The sequence below is a fragment of the Ursus arctos genome, unplaced genomic scaffold, assembly GCF_023065955.2.
Source record: "Ursus arctos isolate Adak ecotype North America unplaced genomic scaffold, UrsArc2.0 scaffold_22, whole genome shotgun sequence".
NCBI lineage: Eukaryota > Metazoa > Chordata > Mammalia > Carnivora > Ursidae > Ursus > Ursus arctos.
The window spans coordinates 40,222,461-40,242,771 of record NW_026622897.1 but is presented as its reverse complement, the minus strand read 5'-3'; the positions used below and the strand labels follow the sequence as shown (position 1 = coordinate 40,242,771).

Sequence of the window (20,311 nt, the reverse complement as noted above, 5' to 3'; positions counted from 1 at the left end):
GTCAAGTGGGAAGCTTCAGAGAAGAATGATTGAGAGTGCCTGTTCTAGATGCTTCATGGGGAAGTGACAACTGAGAATCTATAGGTCTTTTCTCTTGGACTAGTTATTCTCTCCAGACAGGAAATCTTTAATCCTACCACTGGGGTAGGACTCAGGCAGGCTTAGATGGGGGTGGGGTGAGGGTAGATATTAATATTATCTATGCTTTACTCATGAGAATACTACAGTAAAGAAAAGCTAATAATCTTTGGGTTAATAACCACTCAAAGTTATTTGGTAATAAATCCTAAAGCCTGAATTCAAACTCTAGCTGTCTAATTTTAGAATCCTAGCCTCTTCAACACACCACTATATAGTGTTCTTCTATATTAATAAAAAAGTAAACAACTAACTAAGGCAGGCAAAAGGCATAAATCAGCAATTCATTGTTTGAAAACTCCTTGTCTCTTGCCTTTTGTGTATGTTCTTGGTGTCTTCATATGTCTGAGCATTCCTTCTCTCTCCTTCGTGAGATTTTGGATCCACTACTGAATTCCTCACTGCATGGACTCTTCATGTTTCCGCATGCTGTTTGCCAGAGAATCATCCATTTGTGGAATTTTAATCATTAACAATTTGCAGCATTACCCTATATAATATTGTGTAATGTTCATTTACAATTGCCTCCAACAATTCCTTGTCTTCTTAAATTGTTTGTACTGAAATGCAATATTATCTTGTCTTTGTTTCAGAAACGTTTTCACATCTCCTGTATCCTTGAAGGCAAAACTGTTAGGTCTTTCCAGATAATTTTTATACTATCATTTATGTTATGTACACATATTTTTAAATTACAAATCTGGGGTATATTTTAATATTATAATATTAACCCCTTATTAAGTGGCTTATTGAGGTTCTTAAATACATTCCTTTATTCATTACTGACCAAAACAGTTTTACTAGTATTAATAGTAAATATTGTACTATACATTTTATTATAAGCTATCTTACAAGAAATATATTTTGGTTTTTGTGTGTTTTGTTTGTTTGTTTTTTGTAGGCAACAAACAAATTCAGGAGCTATCCATTGTATCACAGTGTCTATGAAACATATGAATTGGTGGAAAAGTTTTATGATCCAACTTTTAAGTATCACCTCACTGTGGCCCAGGTTCGAGGAGGGATGGTATTTGAACTAGCCAATTCCATAGTGCTCCCATTTGACTGTCGAGATTATGCTATAGTTTTGAGAAAGTATGCTGACAAAATCTACAATATTTCAATGAAACATCCACAAGAAATGAAAACATACAGTGTGTCATTTGGTATGCTACACTTCCTCTTTCAAAATTCATTATCTGTGTGTTTCAATTAATCTCTGAAATGTTATGATCTGCCTTAGTGCCCTTATTATTTATTGCCAGTCCATGTGATCAGATACTTTGTTTACATCTATAAATGTATGTGCCATTTCACTGATGCTTCTCTTGTAATATATAAAATATAAATACTGTGTAAATGCAGAAGAGGACAAACAGCTTCCTATATTGTTCCCTTTGCATAAGCCATAGGACAATGCCATTAGGCCCCAATTTCTATTTCAGATTCACTTTTCTCTGCTGTGAAGAACTTTACAGAAATTGCTTCTAAGTTCAGTGAGAGACTTCAAGACTTGGACAAAAACAAGTATGTTCTACTTTTTTAAGTTATGCCTGTGATAGATACAATGAAAAAGAGATACTAATTACATCTTTGTTGCTGAAATATCTTTGGAAAATGTTTTGCTCCCTTCTGTCTCTCCACTGTAAGGCATCCTGTACAGGGCTGCCATATCTCTCTAAGACCCATCTCTAACTTTCTGAGTGGCAGCCATGTACTGAGAAATGCCAGTGTCTCCTTAACTACCAGCTATTAGTTACAAAATTCCCACCTTAGCACTGAAGGTCCTCCGCTGTGTGACCCCAGCTTTTTCTAGCTTTGTCTCTTGTTCTTTCATTGTCCATCATACTTCAACTAATTCTCCCATTTTCAGAGCACACCTTCTTTTCTTTGTCTTCTTAATGTCATTACCTCCAGAGTTCCTCCAATATTTCCACTTCCACCTGGTAAAATTCTTTCTCCAGAATAACAAGTATTGAGAAGCCAGTTTTCTCCCAAAATTAAGCATTTAGGATTAATCCTGTGTGAAATCACCAAAGTAAACATAATTGGAATAGAACTTTAAGATGGGAGAAACATAATGTGAGGGTATTAAGGAACTTCTTTTAAAGTGGAATTTTGAGAGGGAACATCAATTGTATATGAAGCCTGCTATGATGATAAAAATATAAACTTCTTGGGGACTGATGCAAAAATACATAGAAAGATAAGAGCAGACAGTCCATATTCAACAATAATGTTGTTTAAGCTCTTCTAGGAACTGATAAGAAAGTGAGTTCAGAATCTCACTTGACATTGCTTGCAAACGTAAGCAATGGTTGTAGAAGAATTCTTTACTAAAAGTTGAAATTTCTTGGAAGTCAAATTCCAAGTTTAAAAGCAATAGGGAAATGACAAAACAGTCAGGTTTGAGAACACTGAAATGGCTAATAATATGAAAGTTAATCATCAATAGCAAAGATAGAAGACTGGGAAACCTCTTTTCCAGCATAATAATGTTTATTTATAATCATGTTTATAATATAAACATTATAAAAATATTTTTTGAAAATTGGAAAGAAAATCCAAAAGAACAAGCTGAAAATGTTGGCAATTGGCAAGACAATTAAAAAAGAAGACACTACCTGTATAGAAACAGTTAAAAAAAAATTCAAATTCACTACTGTTTAAAAAATACAGATGAAAATAACATCATACTATTTTCAAAATAACCTTATGCTGTCTTCATATCAACTTACTAATGATTTAAAACTTGCTTGTACACATTGCACCAGATGGTGCCCTGGAGCAGATGCTCTCACACTTTTTTTTTTTAATGATTTTTTATTATATTATGTTAGTCACCATACAGTACATCCCCGGTTTCCGATGTAAGGCTCAATGATTCATTAGTTGTGTATAACACCCAGTGCACCATGCAATACGTGCCCTCCTTACTACCCATCACCGGTCTATCCCATTCCCCCATCCCCCTCCCCTCTGAGGCTTTCAGTTTGTTTCTCATAGTCCATAGTCTCTCATGTTTCATTCCCCCTTCTGATTACCCCCCTTTATCCCTTTCTTCTCCCACAGATCTTCCTAGTTTTTATGTTCCATAGATGAGAGAAATCATATGATAGTTGTCTTTCTCTGCTTGACTTATTTCACTTAGCATTATCTCCTCCAGTGCTGTCCATGTTGTAGCAAATGTTGAGAACTCGTTCTTTCTGATAGCTGAGTAATATTCCATTGTATATATGGACCACAACTTCTTAATCCAGTCATCTGTTGAAGGGCATCTCGGTTCCTTCCACGATTTAGCTATTGTGGATAATGCTGCTATGGACATTGGAGTGCAAATGGCCCTTCTCTTTACTACGTCTGTATCTTTGGGGTAAACACCCAGTAGTGCAATGGCTGGATCATAGGGTAGCTCAATTTTTAACTTTTTAAGGGACCTCCACACTGTTTTCCAGAGTGGCTGTACCAACTTGCATTCCCACCAACAATGTAGGAGGGATCCCCTTTCTCCACATCCTCTCCAACAATTGTTGTTTCTTGCCTTGTCTATTTTTGCCATTCTAACTGGTGTAAGGTGGTATCTCAGTGTGGTTTTGATTTGAATTTCCCTGATGGCTAATGATTTTGAACATTTTTTCATGTGTCTGTTAGCCATTTGTATGTCTTCATTGGAAAAGTGTCTGTTCATATCTTCTGCCCATTTTTTGATTTGTTTATTTGTTTCTCATGTATTGAGTTTGGGAAGTTTTTTGTAGATCTTGGATACCAGTCCTTTATCTGTAGTGTCATTTGCAAATATATTCCCCCATTCCGTGGGCTGCCTCTTAGTTTTTCTGACTGTTTCCTTGGCTGTGCAGAAACTTTTAATCTTGATGAAGTCCCATAAATTCATTTTATCTTTTGTTTCTCTTGTCTTTGGGGATGTATCATGAAAAAGGTTGCTTTGGCCGATGTCGTAGAGGTTGCTGCCTATGTTCTCCTCTAGAATTTTGATGGATTCCTGTCTCACATCAAGGTCTTTCATCCATTTGGAGTTTATTTTTGTGTATGGTGTGAGAGAGTGGTCAAGTTTCATTCTTTTGCATGTAGCTGTCCAATTTTCCCAGCACCATTTATTGAAGAGACTGCCTTTTTCCCACCGGATGTTTTTTCCTGCTTTATCAAAGATTAGTTGCCCAAAGAGCCGAGGGTCCATCTCTGGGCTCTCTATTCTGTTCCATTGGTTTATGTGTCTGTTTTTGTGCCAGTACCATGCTGTCTTTGTGATCACAGCTTTGTAGTATACCTCGAAATCCGGCATTGTGATGCCCCCAGCTTTGTTTTTTCCTTTTCAACAGTTCCTTGGAGATTCGGGGCCTTTTCTGGTTCCATACAAATTTAAGGACTATTTGTTCCAGATCTTTGCAAAATGTCCTCGGTATTTTGATCGGGATAGCATTGAAAGTGTAGATTGCACTGGGTAGCATGGACATTTTAACTATGCTAATTCTTCCGATCCATGAGCATGGAATATCTTTCCATCTTTTTATGTCTTCCTCTCGAACACGGCGGCTCCCTCCACCTTCCGTTTATCTTCCGATATCTGTGTGCGGTTCATGGCTCCCCTCTTCGTACATCAATACTCAGTGCTGGAGATGTTCATTTGTAGAGATCCAGATGTATCTTCCTGAATCTCAGGCTGATTCTGTGGTTATTTAGGCTGGTATGGTACCTATTCAGCTCGACTCAGGGGACCGGCTGAAAAAGGGGTCCCCTACTCCTCTGCCATCTTAACTATCCCCCTGCTCTCACACTTTTCTGATAGCATTGTGAATTGTTTTAAAAACCTTTTTGAAAAAAATTAATAAAAAATAAAAGCTTTTTTGAAAAGCATAAATACATACTGTTAAAGTTTCAAGAGCCATATATAGGTTCTTAGACTTGGCCGTACTATTTCCATTTCTTGGCCATTTTCATCAGGAAAGAGTTTCAAGTTTGGAGAGAAAAAAGGGCTTCTCAGAGAAAGATATGAATTATAATACCAAACAATTCAAGGGGCTAAACATCCAAATGATTTTGGCTCAGGTCATGATCTCAGGGTCGTGAGAGGGACGGATCCACGTGTCAGGTTCCATGCTGGGCTTGGAGCCTGCTGAAGATTCTCTCTCTTTCTGCCCCTATTCAACTCTTCCCCTGCTCCTGCTATCTCTTTTAAAAAGTTTTTAATTAAAAAATAAAAATAGTTTATTTAAAAAATACCAAATAATTCAAAATGGTTAATACCTAAGAGGAGAGAAATTACTAAAAAATCAGATGTCTGCCAATTTGAACATTTTAGAAGCATAAAATAGTTGATTATAAAGAAAATATAATGTAAGATATTTACAATAAAATGTGAAGTAAACAAAAAATATTTAAAATTGTAAATAAAGTTTGATTACATTTTTATTGAACAAATGTAGAGAAAAACTCAAAGTAAACCAGGTAGTATAATAACTGTCATCCTGGGGTGAATATGGGATTTTTTTCCCTTATACTTTACAGTACTCTCCAAATTTTTGTGTGGGTAAAAAAATAAAAGTAAATCAACAATGAGAAATAAATCTTAAGGAGATTCAAAACACCATGTATTCTCTGAATTTGATTTTCTGTCCTTAAAAACTATGATGTTTCCTCCCTCTGGAAAAGGACCTTATGGACATAGATTATGATTTTCTAGGACATTTGGCTTTAATAATAATAAAATAAAATAAAAACATTGGCTATCATTTGGTAAATTAGTATAATTTTCCAGGAACCCTACTAAGCATTAATAGACTATCCCACTCAATATCAAAATCACTTCTTTAAGTAGATTATTAGGATCCTTAGATAAAAAATGTCTTGCCTATATTTAAATACCTAGGTTTGTCAATTAATTAGTTCAATATAAATAAAAAGTATTGTTGACTTTTTCAACTGGCACATATAACTTTCTGTGGTATTATAAGCCTCAGCAGAATAGTATTTTATAGGATTTTAAAAATGTAACTGTGTGGGCTAGTTTCTTAATTTGCATATCATAGGGACTTAAGATGTATTACTTATGTTTAGTTTTTTTGTGAATTTTTACTTTGCTGTGCAGTGCATGCTTTCTCATGAAGTGACATCTGTATTTGTTTTCTTACTTAGCCCAATATTATTGAGAATTATGAATGATCAGCTGATGTTTTTGGAACGAGCATTTATTGATCCTTTAGGATTACCAGACAGGCCTTTCTATAGGTAAGAATGCAAATATGACTCCTCATTATATCCTTTTTTCTTATTTTTTGCACTGCAGAAAAAATATAGTTGATTTTTTGTAAGCAAATAGAAATTTCAAAATATATATAGCAAATGATGTATTATTTCTTCATATAATGTAATATGATTGCTACATTTTCTTTTTATATCTTTTTTATTTCAGATTATAATTTAATATATGTTCATTGTAGGAAATTTAGATCAACAAAGTCACAAGTAGAAAATAAAAATCACCCCAATTCCGTTGGTTAGTTATAAAATCATGCTTATATATGGTTTATATAATTTTAGCCCCGCTCTCATTTTAAATATATTTGACTTATGTATGTATACACATAAGACATAATAAATATATGTAAAATGTAAAAAATGTGAGGAAGAAAAAAGATGGCAGAGGAGTAGGGGACCTTTTTTCAGCTAGTCCCCTGAATCGAGCTGGGTATCTACCAGATCATCCTGAACACCCATGAAATCAGCCTGAGATGTAGGAAGATACATCAGGATCTCTACAAATGAACATCTCCGGCACTGAGTATTAAGGTACCAAGCGGGGAGCCGTGAATCCGTGCACAGGTATTGGAAGATAAATGGAAGGGGAAGGACACTTCCACCATGTTCAGGCACTGGGAAGCAGTAGGCACTTGCACTGGGGAGCAGGTGGATTCGTGGACTGGTACCCACAAGAAAGCAGATTAAGACCGGGAGCCGTGGAACGCCTGTGTGACCATACTGAAAACCGGAGTTCTGGAGTGCTCACTGGAACCAGACTGAAAACCAGAGCTCAGGAGTGCACACTTGAGTTAGACTGAAATCTGGTGATCAGGAGCATGTGCAACCAGATTGAGACAAGGAGCTCAGGAGCGCATGCAGGAACTGGGGACAGCTGGTGGTGTTAGAAGCAAAAAGGACAGAAACTTGCCAGCACTCCCAGGGACTCTCCCTAGGAGAGTGGCTGTGGGGCGCACAACCCAGGACGCTGTGGGGCTTTTAGCAGCACTGACATAAACAGAATTAAAGTGGCCATGAGAGCTCAGTGGAGAGCAGACTGTGATCTCTCTGTTCTGAGACAGAAACTAGGATATGGCCACTGCTGCTCTGACTCTCAGAAGAGTCACAGAAAACTGCCAGCAAAAGCCTCCAGAGAACAAAACCCTGGAAATACCAGTTCACATTGTGCCCATCCCCACCCCACCCCCCCACAGGGGACAGGGCAACTCTACCCAAACAGGGTTGCCTGAATATCAGCATGGCAGGCTCCTCCCCCCCCCAGAAGGCAAGCTGAAAAATCAGGAAGCCCACATCCTTAAGTCCCTATAAAACAAGTGCACATTGCCTGGTTCCTGGTCAATAACTTGGGCTCTGGGCATCCCTCAACCTCTCCTAATCTGAATGACCAGGAGGAGGAATCCACAGCAAAAAAGGAGACAGAAACTGTAGCCTGTGCCACAGAACTGATGGATATGGATATAACCAAATTGTCAGAAATGGAGTTCAGAGTAACAATGGTCAAGATGATGTGTAGGCTTGAAAAAATATTAACAAAAATACTAACAAGGATATAGAATCCCCATGGGTGGAAATGAGAGCAAATCTGGCAGAAATTAAAAATGCTATGAATCAGGGGTTGGGTTAAGATGGCGGAGGAGTAGGGGACCCCTTTTTCAGCCAGTCCCCTGAGTTGAGCTGGATAGGTACCAGACCTGCCTAAACATCCACGGAATCAGCCTGAGACGCAGGAAGATACATCTGGATCTCTACAAATGAACATCTCCAGCACTGAGTATTGAGGTACGAAGCAGGGAGCCATGAAACTGCCCACAGATATCAGAAGATAAACGGAAGGGAGCAGGAGACGCCATGTTTGGGCGCCAGAAAGTGGTAGCCACCTGCACGGGGGAGTGGGCAGACTCGTGGACCAGCGCCCACGAGAGAGCAGACTGAGACCGTGAGCGGGGGAACGCATGCCACCAGACTTTCACAGACCTCCGGTGCACTCACTGGAACCAAACTGAGACCGGGAGCTCCGGGAAGCACGGGGGCAACAGGCAGCTGGTGGTATTAGAAACACAAAGGACAGAGACGCTCCGGCCCTGGAAGTGAGGGCTGGGATGCCGGGTGTGGGGCGCACATCCCGGGACGCTGCAGGGTTGAGCAGCAGCAGCAGAAACAGAGTTAAAGTGGTCAGAACATCAGTGGAGAATGGCCCGTGAACCCTCTGTTCTGAGACAGAGGCTGAGATTCGGCCACTGCTACTCTGACTCTCAGAAGAGGCATAGCAAAATGCCAGGGAAAGCTGCCAAAGAACCAAAGCCTGGAAATACCGGCTCACAGTGTGCCCATCCCCATCCCCCCTCGCAGGGGACAAGGAGACTCTACCCAAAAAGGGTTGCCTGACTATCAGAGCGGCAGGCCCCTCCCCCAGAAGGCAGGCTGAAAAATTAAGCAGCCCACATCCCTAAGATCCCTATAAAACAAGGGCGCATGGTCTGGGTCCCGGTCAATAATTTGGGCTCTGGACAACCCCGCAACTTCTCCTCATCAAAATGACGAGAAGGAGAAGTCCCCCCCAGCAAAGACAAGACAATGAGTCTGTGGCCTATGCCACAGAACTAATGGATATGGAGATAACCAAATTATCAGAAATGGAGTTCAGAGTAATAATGGTCAAGATGATGTGTAGACTTGAAAAAAGTATTAACGAAAATGTTAATGAGAATGTAGAATCTCTAAGGGAAGAAATGAGAGTGAACCTGGCAGAAATTAAAAATTCTGAGCCAAATGCTGTCAAAACTAGAGGCTCTGACGGCCAGGGTGAATGAGGAAGAAGTACGTATCAGCGAATTGAAGGATGGGTTACTAGAAGAGAAAGCTAGAATAGAATCGGGACTCAAAAAATCCACACACAGGAATGTAGGTTACAGGAGATTACTGACTCCATGAAATGTTCCAATGTCAGAATCATCGGCATCCCCAAGGGGGTGGAGAAAAACAGAGGTCTAGAAGAGATATTTGAACAAATTGTAGCTGAAAACTTCCCTAATCTAGCGAGGGAAACAGACATTCTTTTTTTTTTTTTAAAGATTTTATTTATTTATTTGACAGAGATAGAGACAGCCAGCGAGAGAGGGAACACAAGCAGGGGGAGTGGGAGAGGAAGAAGCAGGCTCATAGTGGAGGAGCCTGACGTGGGGCTCGATCCTGTAACGCCAGGATCACGCCCTGAGCCGGAGGCAGACACTTAACCGCTGTGCCACCCAGGCGCCCCGAAACAGACATTCTTGTCCAACAGACAGAGAGGACCCCTCCCAAGCTCAACCACTGCAAACCTACAGCACATCACGTCATAGTGCATATTCGCAAATATTACATCCAAGGATACAGTATTGAAAGTGGCCAGGGCAAAGAAATCTCTCACTTACCAACGCAAGGGTTTCAGAATTACGTCAGACCTGTCTACACAGACCTGGAATGACAGAAAGGGTGGGGGAGGGGCATTTTTAAATCTCTTTCATAGAAAAACATGCAGCCAAGGATCCTTTATCCAGCAAGGCTGTCATTCAGAATTGATGGAGAAATAAAGACCTTCCAGAATCGCCAATCATTAACCAATTTTGTAACCATGAAACAAGCCCTACAGGAGATATTAAGGGGGGGTTCTATAAAGGTAAAAAGGCCCCAAGGGTGATACAGAACAGAAAGTCACAACCGATACAAACAAAGACTTTACTGGCAACATGGCATCATTAAAATCATTTTTCTCAGTATTCAGTCTCAATGTGAATGGCTTAAAATTTCCCATAATGCTACAGGGTTGCAGATTGAATAATAAGAACTGACCCAACCATTTGCTGTCTACAAGAGACTCATTTTGAACCCAAAGATACATTCAGACTGAAAGTTAAGGGATGGAGTACCATCTTTCACGCAAATGGACCTCAAAAGAAAGCTGAGGTAGCAATTCTCATCTCAGACAGATTGGATTTTAAACTAAAGACTATAGTTAGAGACACAGAAGGGCACTATATTATTCTTAAAAGACGTATCCAGCGAGTGGCTATGACAATTATAAATATATATGCCCCCAACAGGGGAGCAGCAAGATACATAAGCCAACTCTTAACCAGAATAAAGAGACATATAGATAAAAATATGGTAATAGTAAGGGACCTCAACAGTCCACTATCAGGAATAGATAGATCACCTACGCAGAAAATGAACAAAGAAACAAGAGCTTTGAATGCCATACTCAACGAGTTGGACCTCATAGATATATATAGAACACTACAACCCAGAACCAAAGAATACTCATCATATTCTAATGCCCATGGAACATTCTCAAGAATAGACCATGTTCTGGGACACAAAACAGGTCTCAACAGATACCAAAAGACTGAAATTATTCCCTGCATGTTTCAGACCACAAAGCTTTGAAATTGGAACTCAACCACAAGGAAAAATTTGGAAGAAACTCAAACACTTGGAGACTAAGAACATTCCTTCCCAGGAATGACTCGATAAACCAGGAAATCAAAAATCAAATTAAACAATTTATGAAGACCAACAAGAATGAAAACACAACGGTCCAAAACCTATGGGATACTGCAAAGGCAGTCCTAGGGGGAAATACATAGCCATCCAAGCCTCACTCAAAAGAACAGAAAAATCTAAAATGCAGTTTTTATATTCTCACCTCAAGTAGCTAAAACAGCAAAAGAGGGACAGGCCTAACCCATGCACGAAGAAGCAGTTGAACAAGATTAGAGCAGAAATCAATGAATTAGAAACCAGGAGTACAGTAGAGCAGATCAACAGAACTAGAAGCTGGTTCTTTGAGAGAATTAATAAAATTGACAGACCACTGGCAAGACTTATCCAAAAGAAGAGAGAAAGGACCCAAATTAATAAAATTATGAATGAAAAAGGCAAGGTCACAACCAACACCAATGAAATTGGAAGGATTATTAGAAACTTTTATCAACAGCTTTATGCCAATAAATTAAGCAATCTGGACAAGATGGAGGCCTTCCTGGAAACCCATAAACTACCAAGACTGAAACATGAAGAAATTGATTTTTTAAACAGGCCAATTAATTAGGAAGAGATTGAGTCAGTGATCAACAATCTTCCAGAAAATAAAACCCCAGGCCTGGATGGTTTTCCTGGGGAATTCAACCAGACAGTCAAAGAAGAAATAATACCTATTCTTCTAAAACTATTTCAAAAAATAGAAACAGAAGGAAAGCTACCAAATGCATTCTATAAGGCCAATATTACCTTGATCCCCAAATCAGGCAAAGATCCCATCGAAAAGGAGAATTACAGACCGATTTCCCTAATGAATATGGATGCCAAAATCCTCAACGAGATCCTGGCAAATAGAATCCAACTGTACATTAAAAGGATTATCCATCATAACCAAGTGGGAATCATCCCTGGGATGCAGGGGTGGTACAACATTCACAAATCTAAGAGTGTCTTAGATTTTATTCAGAAACAATAATTCAGAAATCATACGATTCTCTCAATAGACACAGAAAAAGCATTGGACAAAATACAGCATCTTTTTCTGATTAAAACCCTTCAGAGTGTAGGAATAGAGGGTTCATTTCTCAAGCTCATAAAAGCCATCTAAGAAAAGCCTACAATAAATATTATTCTCAACGGGGAAAAGCTGGAAGCCTTCCCCTTAAGATCAGGAACACGACAAGGATGCCCACTCTCACCACTGTTATTCAACATTGTAATAGAAGTCCTTGCAACATCAATCAGACAACAAAAGGGATAAAAGGTATCCAAATCGGCAAAGAAGAAGTCAAAATGTCTCTCTTCACAGATGACATGATACTCTATATGGAAAACCCATAAGAATCCACTCCCAAACTATTAGAAGTTATAGAGCAATTCGGTAATGTGGCGGGACACAAAATCAATGCTCAGAAATCAGTTGCATTTCTATACACGAATAATGAGACTGAAGAAAGAGAAATTAGGGAATCCATCCCATTTACAATAGCACCAAAAACCATACGTTACCTTGGAATTAACCAGAGACGTAAAGGATCTATTTTCTAGACACTATAAATCACTCTTGAAAGACATTGAGGAAGACTCAAAAAGATGGAAAAACATTCCATGCTCATGGATCGGAAGAATTAGCATAGTTAAAATGTCCATGCTACCCAGAGCAATCTACACTTTCAATGCTATCCCGATCAAAATACCGAGGACATTTTTCAAGGAACTAGAACAAATAGTCCTGAAATTTGTATGGAACCAGAAAAGGCCCTGAATCGCCAAGGAACTATTGAAAAGGAATAACGAAGCTGGGGGCATCACAATGCCAGATTTCGAGGTATACTACAAAGCTTTGATCACAAAGACAGCATGGTACTGGCACAAAAACAGACACATAGACCAATGGAACAGAATAGAGAACCCAGAAATGGACCCTCAGCTCTTTGGGCAACTAATCTTTGATAAAGCAGGAAAAAACATCCGGTGGGAAAAGGACAGTCTCTTCAATAATTGGTGCTGGGAAAATTGGACAGCTACATGCAAAAGAAACTTGACCACTCTCTCACACCATACACAAAGATAAACTCCAAATGGATGACAGACCTCGATGTGAGACAGGTATTCATCAAAATCCTAGAGGAGAACATAGGCAGTAACTTCTACGACATCAGCCAAAGCAACCTTTTACATGACACATCTCCAAAGGCAAGAGAAACAAAAGATAAAATGAAGATGTTGGAATTCATCAAAATTAAAATCTTCTGCACAGCCAAGGAAACAATCAAAAAAACTAAGACGCAGCCCACGGAATGGGAGAATATATTTGCAAATGATGCTACAGATAAAAGACTGGTATCCAAGATCTACAAAGAACTTCTCAAATCAATACGTGAGAAAAAAATAAACAAATCAAAAAATGGGCAGAAGATATGAACAGACACTTTTCCAATGAAGACATACAAATGGCTAACAGACACATGAAAAAATGTTCAAAATCATTAGCCATCAGGGAAATTCATATCAAAACCATACTAAGATACCATCTTACACCAGTTAGTGGCAAAAATCAACAAGGCAGGAAATAGCAATTGCTGGAGAGGATGTGGAGAAAGGGGATCCCTCCTACATTGTTGGTGGGAATGCAAGTTGGTACAACCACTCTGGAAAACAGTGTGGAGGTCCCTTAAAAAGTTAAAAATTGAGCTACTCTATGACCCAGCCATTGCACTACGGGGTATTTACTTGAAAGATACAGGCATAATGAAGAGAAGGGCCATATGCACTCCAATGTCCATAGCAGCATTGTCCACAATAGCTAAATCGTGGAAGAAGCCGAGATGCCCTTCAACAGATGACTGGATTAAGAAGTTGTGGTCCATAAATACAATGGAATATTACTCAGCCATCAGAAAGAACGAGTTCTCAACATTTGCTACAACATGGACAGCACTGGAGGAGATAATGCCAAGTGAAATAAGTGAAGCAGAAAGACAATTATCATATGATTTCTCTCATCTCTGGAACATAAGAACTAGGAAGATCGGTAAGGGAAGAAATGGATAAAGAAAGGGGGGGGTAATCAGAAGGGGGAGTGAAGCATGGGAGACTATGGACTCTGAGAAACAAACTGAGGGCTTCAGAGGGGAGGCTGTAGGGGAATGGGATAGACTGGTGATGGGTAGTAAGGAGGGCCATATTGCATGTTGCACTGGGTGTTATACGCAGCTAATGAATCATCGAACCTTGCATCAGAAACCAGGGATGTACTGTATGATGACTAACATAATGTAATAAAAAAACATTAAAAAATAATAATAAAATAAAAAAGAAACTATTCTCAACACCTATATGCCAATAAATTAAACAACCTGGAAGAAATGGATGCCTTCCTGGAAACCTATAAACTACCAAGTTTGACACAAGAAGAAATTGATTATCTAAACAGACTGATTAATTATGAAGCGATTTAAGCAGTGATCAAACCCCCTCCCAATTCAAACTGAGGGCTTCTGAGGGGAGGGGGCGTGGGGGAATGGGATGGGCTGGTGATGGGTATTAAGGAGGGCTCGTATTATATGGTGCACTGGGTGTTATACGCAACTAATGAATCATCAAACTTTACATCAAACCTAGGGATGTACTGTATGGTGACTAACATAGTATAATAAAAAAATATTATATTTAAAAAAAAAACCTTCCCACAATACAAGAGTCCAGGGCCCAGCGGATTCCCCTGGCAGTTCTACCAAACATTCAAAGAAGAAATAATACCTATTCTCCTGATGCTGTTTCAAAAAACAGAAACAGAAGGAAAACTACCAAAGTCATTCTATAAGGCCAATATTACCTTGATCCCCAAACCAAGCAAAGACCCCATCAAAAAGGAGAATTACAGACTGCTATCCCTGATGAATATGGATGCCAAAATTTTCAACAAGATCCTAGCTAATAGGATCCAACAGTACATTAAAAGGATTATCCATCACGACCAAGTGGAATTCATCCTTGGGATGCAAGGTTGGATCAACATTTGCAAATCGATCAGTGTGCTAGATCACATCAACAAGAAAAGCGTCAAGACCATATGATCATCTCAATTGATGCAGAAAAAGCATTTGACAAAATACAGCATCCTTTCCTGATTAAAACCCTTCAGAGTATAGGGATAAGAGGGCACATTCCTCAATTTCATAAAAACCGTCTATGAAAAGCCTATAGTGAATATCATTCTCAATGGGGAAAAGCTGGAAGCCTTTCCCTTAAGATCAGGAACATTACAAGAATGCCCATTCTCACCATTATTATTCAACATAGTACTAAAAGTCCTTGCAACAGCAATCAGACAACAAAAAGGGATAAAAGGTATTCAAATTGGCGAAGAAGAAGTCAAACTGTCTCTCTTCGCAGATGACATGATACTCTATATGGAAAACCCAAAAGACTCCACCCCCAAATTACTATAACTTATAGAGCAATTAAGTAATGTGGCAGGATACAAAATTAATGCTCAGAAATCAGTTGAATTTCTGTACCTGAACAATGAGACTGAAGAAAGAAAATTAGGGAATTGATTCCATTTACAATACCACCAAATCATACGATATCTCAGAATTAACTTAACCAGAGAGGTAAAGGATCTATATTCTAGAAACTATAAATCACTCTTGAAAGACATTGAAGAAGACACAAAAAGATTGAAAAATATTCTATGCCCATGAATCGGGAGAATAAACATAGTTAAAATGTGCATGCTACCCAGAGCAGTCTACATTTTCAATGCCATCCCGATCAAAATACTAATGATACTTTTCAAAGAGCTGGAACAAACAGCCCTTAAATTTGTGTGGAACCAGAAATGACCCTGAATTGCCAAGAAAATGTTAAAAAGGAAAAACAAAGCTGAGGGCATCGCGTTGCCTGATTTCAAGCTATACTACAAAGCTGTGATCACAAAGACAGCATGGTACTGGCACAAAAACAGACACGTAGACCAATGGAAGAGAATAGAGAACCCAGACATGGACCCTCGGCTCTATGGGCTACTAATCTTTGACAAAGCAGGAAAAAAACAGTCTCTTCAATAAATGGTACTGGGAACATTGGACAGCTATATGCAAAAGAATGAAACTTGAGCACTCTCTCACACCATACACAAAGATAAACTCCAAATGGATGACAGACCTCGATGTGAGACAGGAATCCATCAAAATTCTAGAGGAGAACATAGGCAGCAACCTCTACGACATTGGCCAAAGCAACCTTTTACATGACACATATCCAAAGGCAAGAGAAACAAAAGAAAAAATGAACTCGTGGGACTACATCAAGATAAAAATTTTCTGCACAGCCAAGGAAACATTCAAAAAAACTAAGAGGCAGCCCATGGAATGGGAGAAGGTTTTTGCAAATGACACTACAGATAAAAGACTAGTATCCAAGATCTATAAAGAACCTCTCAAACCCAATACACGAGAAAAAAAAAATTAATCAAATCAAAAAATGGGCAGAAGATATGAACAGACACTTTTCCAATGAAGTCATACAAATGGCTAACAAACACATGAAAAAATGTTTAAAATCATTAGGCATCAGGGAAATTCAAATCAAAACCACCTTGAGATACCACTTTATGCCAGTTAGAATTTCAAAAATTGACAAGGCAAGATACAACAAATGTTGGAGAGGATGTGGAGAAAGGGGATCCCTCTTACATTGTTGGTGGGAATGCAAGTTGGTACAGCCACTTTGGAAAACCGTGTAGACGTCCCTCAAAAAGTTAAAAATAGGGGCGCCTGTGTGGCTCAGTTGTTAAGCATCTGCCTTCAACTCAGGGCGTGATCCTGGTGTTATGGGATCGAGCCCCACATCGGGCTCCTCTGCTGGGAGCCTGCTTCTTCTTCTCCCACTCCCCCTGCTTGTGTTCCCTCTCTCGCTGGCTGGCTCTCTCTCTCTCTCTCTCAAATAAATAAATAAAATCTTTTAAAAAAAATTTAAAATTAGAGCTACCCTATGATCCAGCAATTGCACTACTGGGTATTTACCCCAAATGTATGGACGTAGTGAGGAGAAGGGCCATATGCACCACAATGTTCATAGCAGGATTGTCCACAATAGCTAAATGGTGGAAGAAGTCAAGATGCCCTTCAACAGACAAATGGATTAAGAAGATGTGGTCCATATATACCATGGACTATTACTCAGCCATCAGAAAGCATGATTACCCAACATTTGCAGCAACATGGACAGGACTGGAGGAGATTACGCTAAGTGAAATAAGTCAAGCAGAGAAAGACAATTATCACATGGTTTCACTAGTTTATGAAACATTAGAAATAGCAGGGAGATTGGTAGGAGAAGGAAGGGTAGAATGAAGGGGGAGGTAAACAGAAGGGGGAGTGAACCACAAGAGACTATGGACTCTGGGAAACAAACTGAGGGCTTCAGAGGGAAGGCAGGTGGGGGATTGGGATAGGCTGGTGATGAGTATTAAGGAGGGCACATATTGCATGGAGCACTGGTGTTATACACAAATAATGAATCATGGAACACTACATCAAAAACTAAGGATCTACTGTATGGTGACTAACATAACATAATAAAAAATTTTAAAAAAATATATAAAATGTATATTTATATACTCTCCTAACGTTAACATTTTTTTCTAATTTTTGACAATTATAAATATTTCTGATAAACATCAATGATGAACAGTAAGTTGATCTTACTAAGAATTGCAGAACAAATTAGATCAGTGACTACTGAGAAATGTCCCTGTCTTTCTGTTTATGGATTATCAAAGGATCAGAATTAGGAGTAAGGGCATCATCCAAACATGGTGAGTGGTTTCTCAATGGTGGCATGATTGTGCTTCTTTCCTTCTTTACCTCTTTGGGAACTTATCTTTCCCTTCATGGGTTATGACATGAACTGACATAGGTCTTTCAATAAAATATCACCTTCTACCTAGGTCATGTTACACTTTCAAAATGTTTTTAATGATTGTTCATGCTTTAAGCTAGGCATTCTAACATGTTAGTGTGTCTTCTTTTTTAAAGAGAAAAACACAATAGTATGTTGGCAGGTCACAAAGAGGACTTTAATAATCACAACTGTGCTACATTTCAGAGGGTAAAGTGGGAGAGTGAAAAGTCAGTGCTTATTTGCAGTCTAGCTTGAGACTAGTCACTTAAATCTCTCAAATCTCAATTTCCTCCTTTTGAAATGCTAGTAGCAACTTTGTAGAGTTTTTTTTAAGATTTATTTATGTATTTTAGAGAGAGAGAGGTTGCACATGTGCGTGCAAGTGGGAGGAGGGGCAGAAAGGGAGAGAGGGACCGAGAAGCAGACTCCCCACTGAGTGGGGAGCCTGATGAGGTACTGGATCCCAAGATACTTAGATCATGATATGAGCTGAAACCAAGAGTCAGAGACTTAACCAACTCAGTTACCCTGGTGGTAGCATTTATTTTTAAGAAATAGAAAAATTATAGGCAAATCATTTAATTGCAAGCATGATCCATAGTAGCTGACAAGGTATTGGGGCTATCATTACTTTTGTTGCTCTGAACCACATTAAGTCCTCTGTTTAAAGTTAAAACATAATTAACACATACTTCATAGACTGGTTTTTGGAGATGATTAAACTTGGAAGTTTAGCTGACAAGTGGCTTATTCGAATTATAAAATTAGAATTGTGCAGTTCAGGATTTGTAGAGTGCTCCTGTTTTTCTCTTGTTATATATCATTTGGGCACCTGATAGACACCAAACTGTTTTTATCAACAGGCACATCATATATGCTCCCAGCAGCCACAACAAGTATGCAGGGGAGTCATTCCCAGGAATTTATGATGCTCTGTTTGATATTGAAAGCAAGGTGGATCCTTCCAAGGCCTGGGGAGAAGTGAAGAGACAGATCTCCATTGCAGCCTTTACAGTGCAGGCTGCAGCTGGGACCCTGAGAGAAGTAGCCTGAGGTGGTTCTTCAGAGAACCCGTTTTGAATAGGTATGGTCTATCACTCAGAAAAAATCATGAAAGGTGTATTCCAAATTAGGAGTAAGGGCATCATCCAAACATGGTGACTGGTTTCTAAAAAAATAAAGTTAATACACACACACATCTTAGCATTTGTTTTTCTTCTCCTTGTGAATCAAAAAAGAAAGAGGGACAATTTTTATTCTATAATTATAGAAGGTTATTCCAAATTTGAACTGTTAAAATTAACTTTTTCTCCTCCAGTCCCATCCATGTTGCTGCAAATGTTGTGAAATTTTTCTTTTCGATGGCGAGTAATATTCCATTTTATATATGCACCACATTATCTTAATTCAGTCATCCGCTGAAGGGCATCTCGGCTCCCTCCACAATTTTGCTATTGTGGACAATGCTGCTAAATTAAGGCAAACACCTACTATATTAAAACTCCTATGTGGCATTATAGGGGATAGAGTCTAATTCAGCACTGGTGTCAACCCTACTGGCCACCCAGGGCTGACAGATTGCTATCTTAGCAAATTAGTTGAGCTACTCTGATCTATTCACACTGCTGGTAATTATAGTCACTCTATACAATAAATGATAATTACTTTTATTTAATTAGCAAATATCCTATTTCTATCAAAGGATATATATAACATATGTACAGTAAAAAATAATAAAGAAATGAACATTGGTAGAACTGCCCTCCCACAAATAACCAGATTAAGAAAAGGAATGTTACCAATATCTTTGAATCCCCCATCTACCACTGACCAGTGTGCCTTCATCTTCTGCCAGAGATACTCACTTTCTTGAATCTTATGTGAATCTTTCTATTATTTATCATTATACCACACAGGCCTATATTCCTTATGTGTTTTTGGCTTTGTGTATTTTTTTTAACTGTTTATAAATAAAATCATACTGTGTATCTATTTTTTAAGACTTGATTTTTTCAGTCACCTTTGAAGGTGCATCCATGTGTCATTGGGGCTGGAGTTCATAAGGGTTCACTGACGTGGAACAATTCACTTGCATGAATATAACATTTATCTGTCAGGGTCCAGTTAAGACAGAGAAACCACATGGCAACATAAGCAGGTAAAGTTAATATAAAGAATGATTGGTTATGGTAGCATTGCAGTAATGAGATACTATCTAGTTAAAGGTAAAGAGAACTCTAAAGAATGTAGGTATAACAGGTCCAAGGAGCAGTCACTATCCCAAGGGCTGAGATGGAACAGCCAGTGAAGAATTTCCCCCATGCCATGGGCCTTACTGAACAGCAGACAGATACTGTGGTGCTGTGCAGAATTTGCAACCCCCCCAGAAACCTGTACTCTAGGCCACCGTAGAAAACTGATTCAGGGGAATTGCCTTGCCAGAAGCTCTTTACCACCAAACCAACCAAGGGCA

At 38.9% G+C, this 20,311-nt stretch overlaps 1 protein-coding gene across 1 annotated transcript in view; it reads left to right on the top strand.

Annotated features, from left to right (window-relative positions):
* Positions 1–19,746, top strand: part of LOC125281621 (glutamate carboxypeptidase 2) — a 93,256-nt gene extending 73,510 nt beyond the window's left edge. The window contains exons 16-19 of the mRNA XM_057316891.1: positions 1,040–1,304; positions 1,584–1,665; positions 6,289–6,381; positions 18,702–19,746. Of these exons, the coding sequence (XP_057172874.1) occupies positions 1,040–1,304; positions 1,584–1,665; positions 6,289–6,381; positions 18,702–18,891 (630 nt within the window). The 3' untranslated portion in view covers positions 18,892–19,746. The remainder of the gene's footprint in view (positions 1–1,039; positions 1,305–1,583; positions 1,666–6,288; positions 6,382–18,701) is intronic.
* The last annotated feature ends 565 nt before the right edge of the window (positions 19,747–20,311 follow it).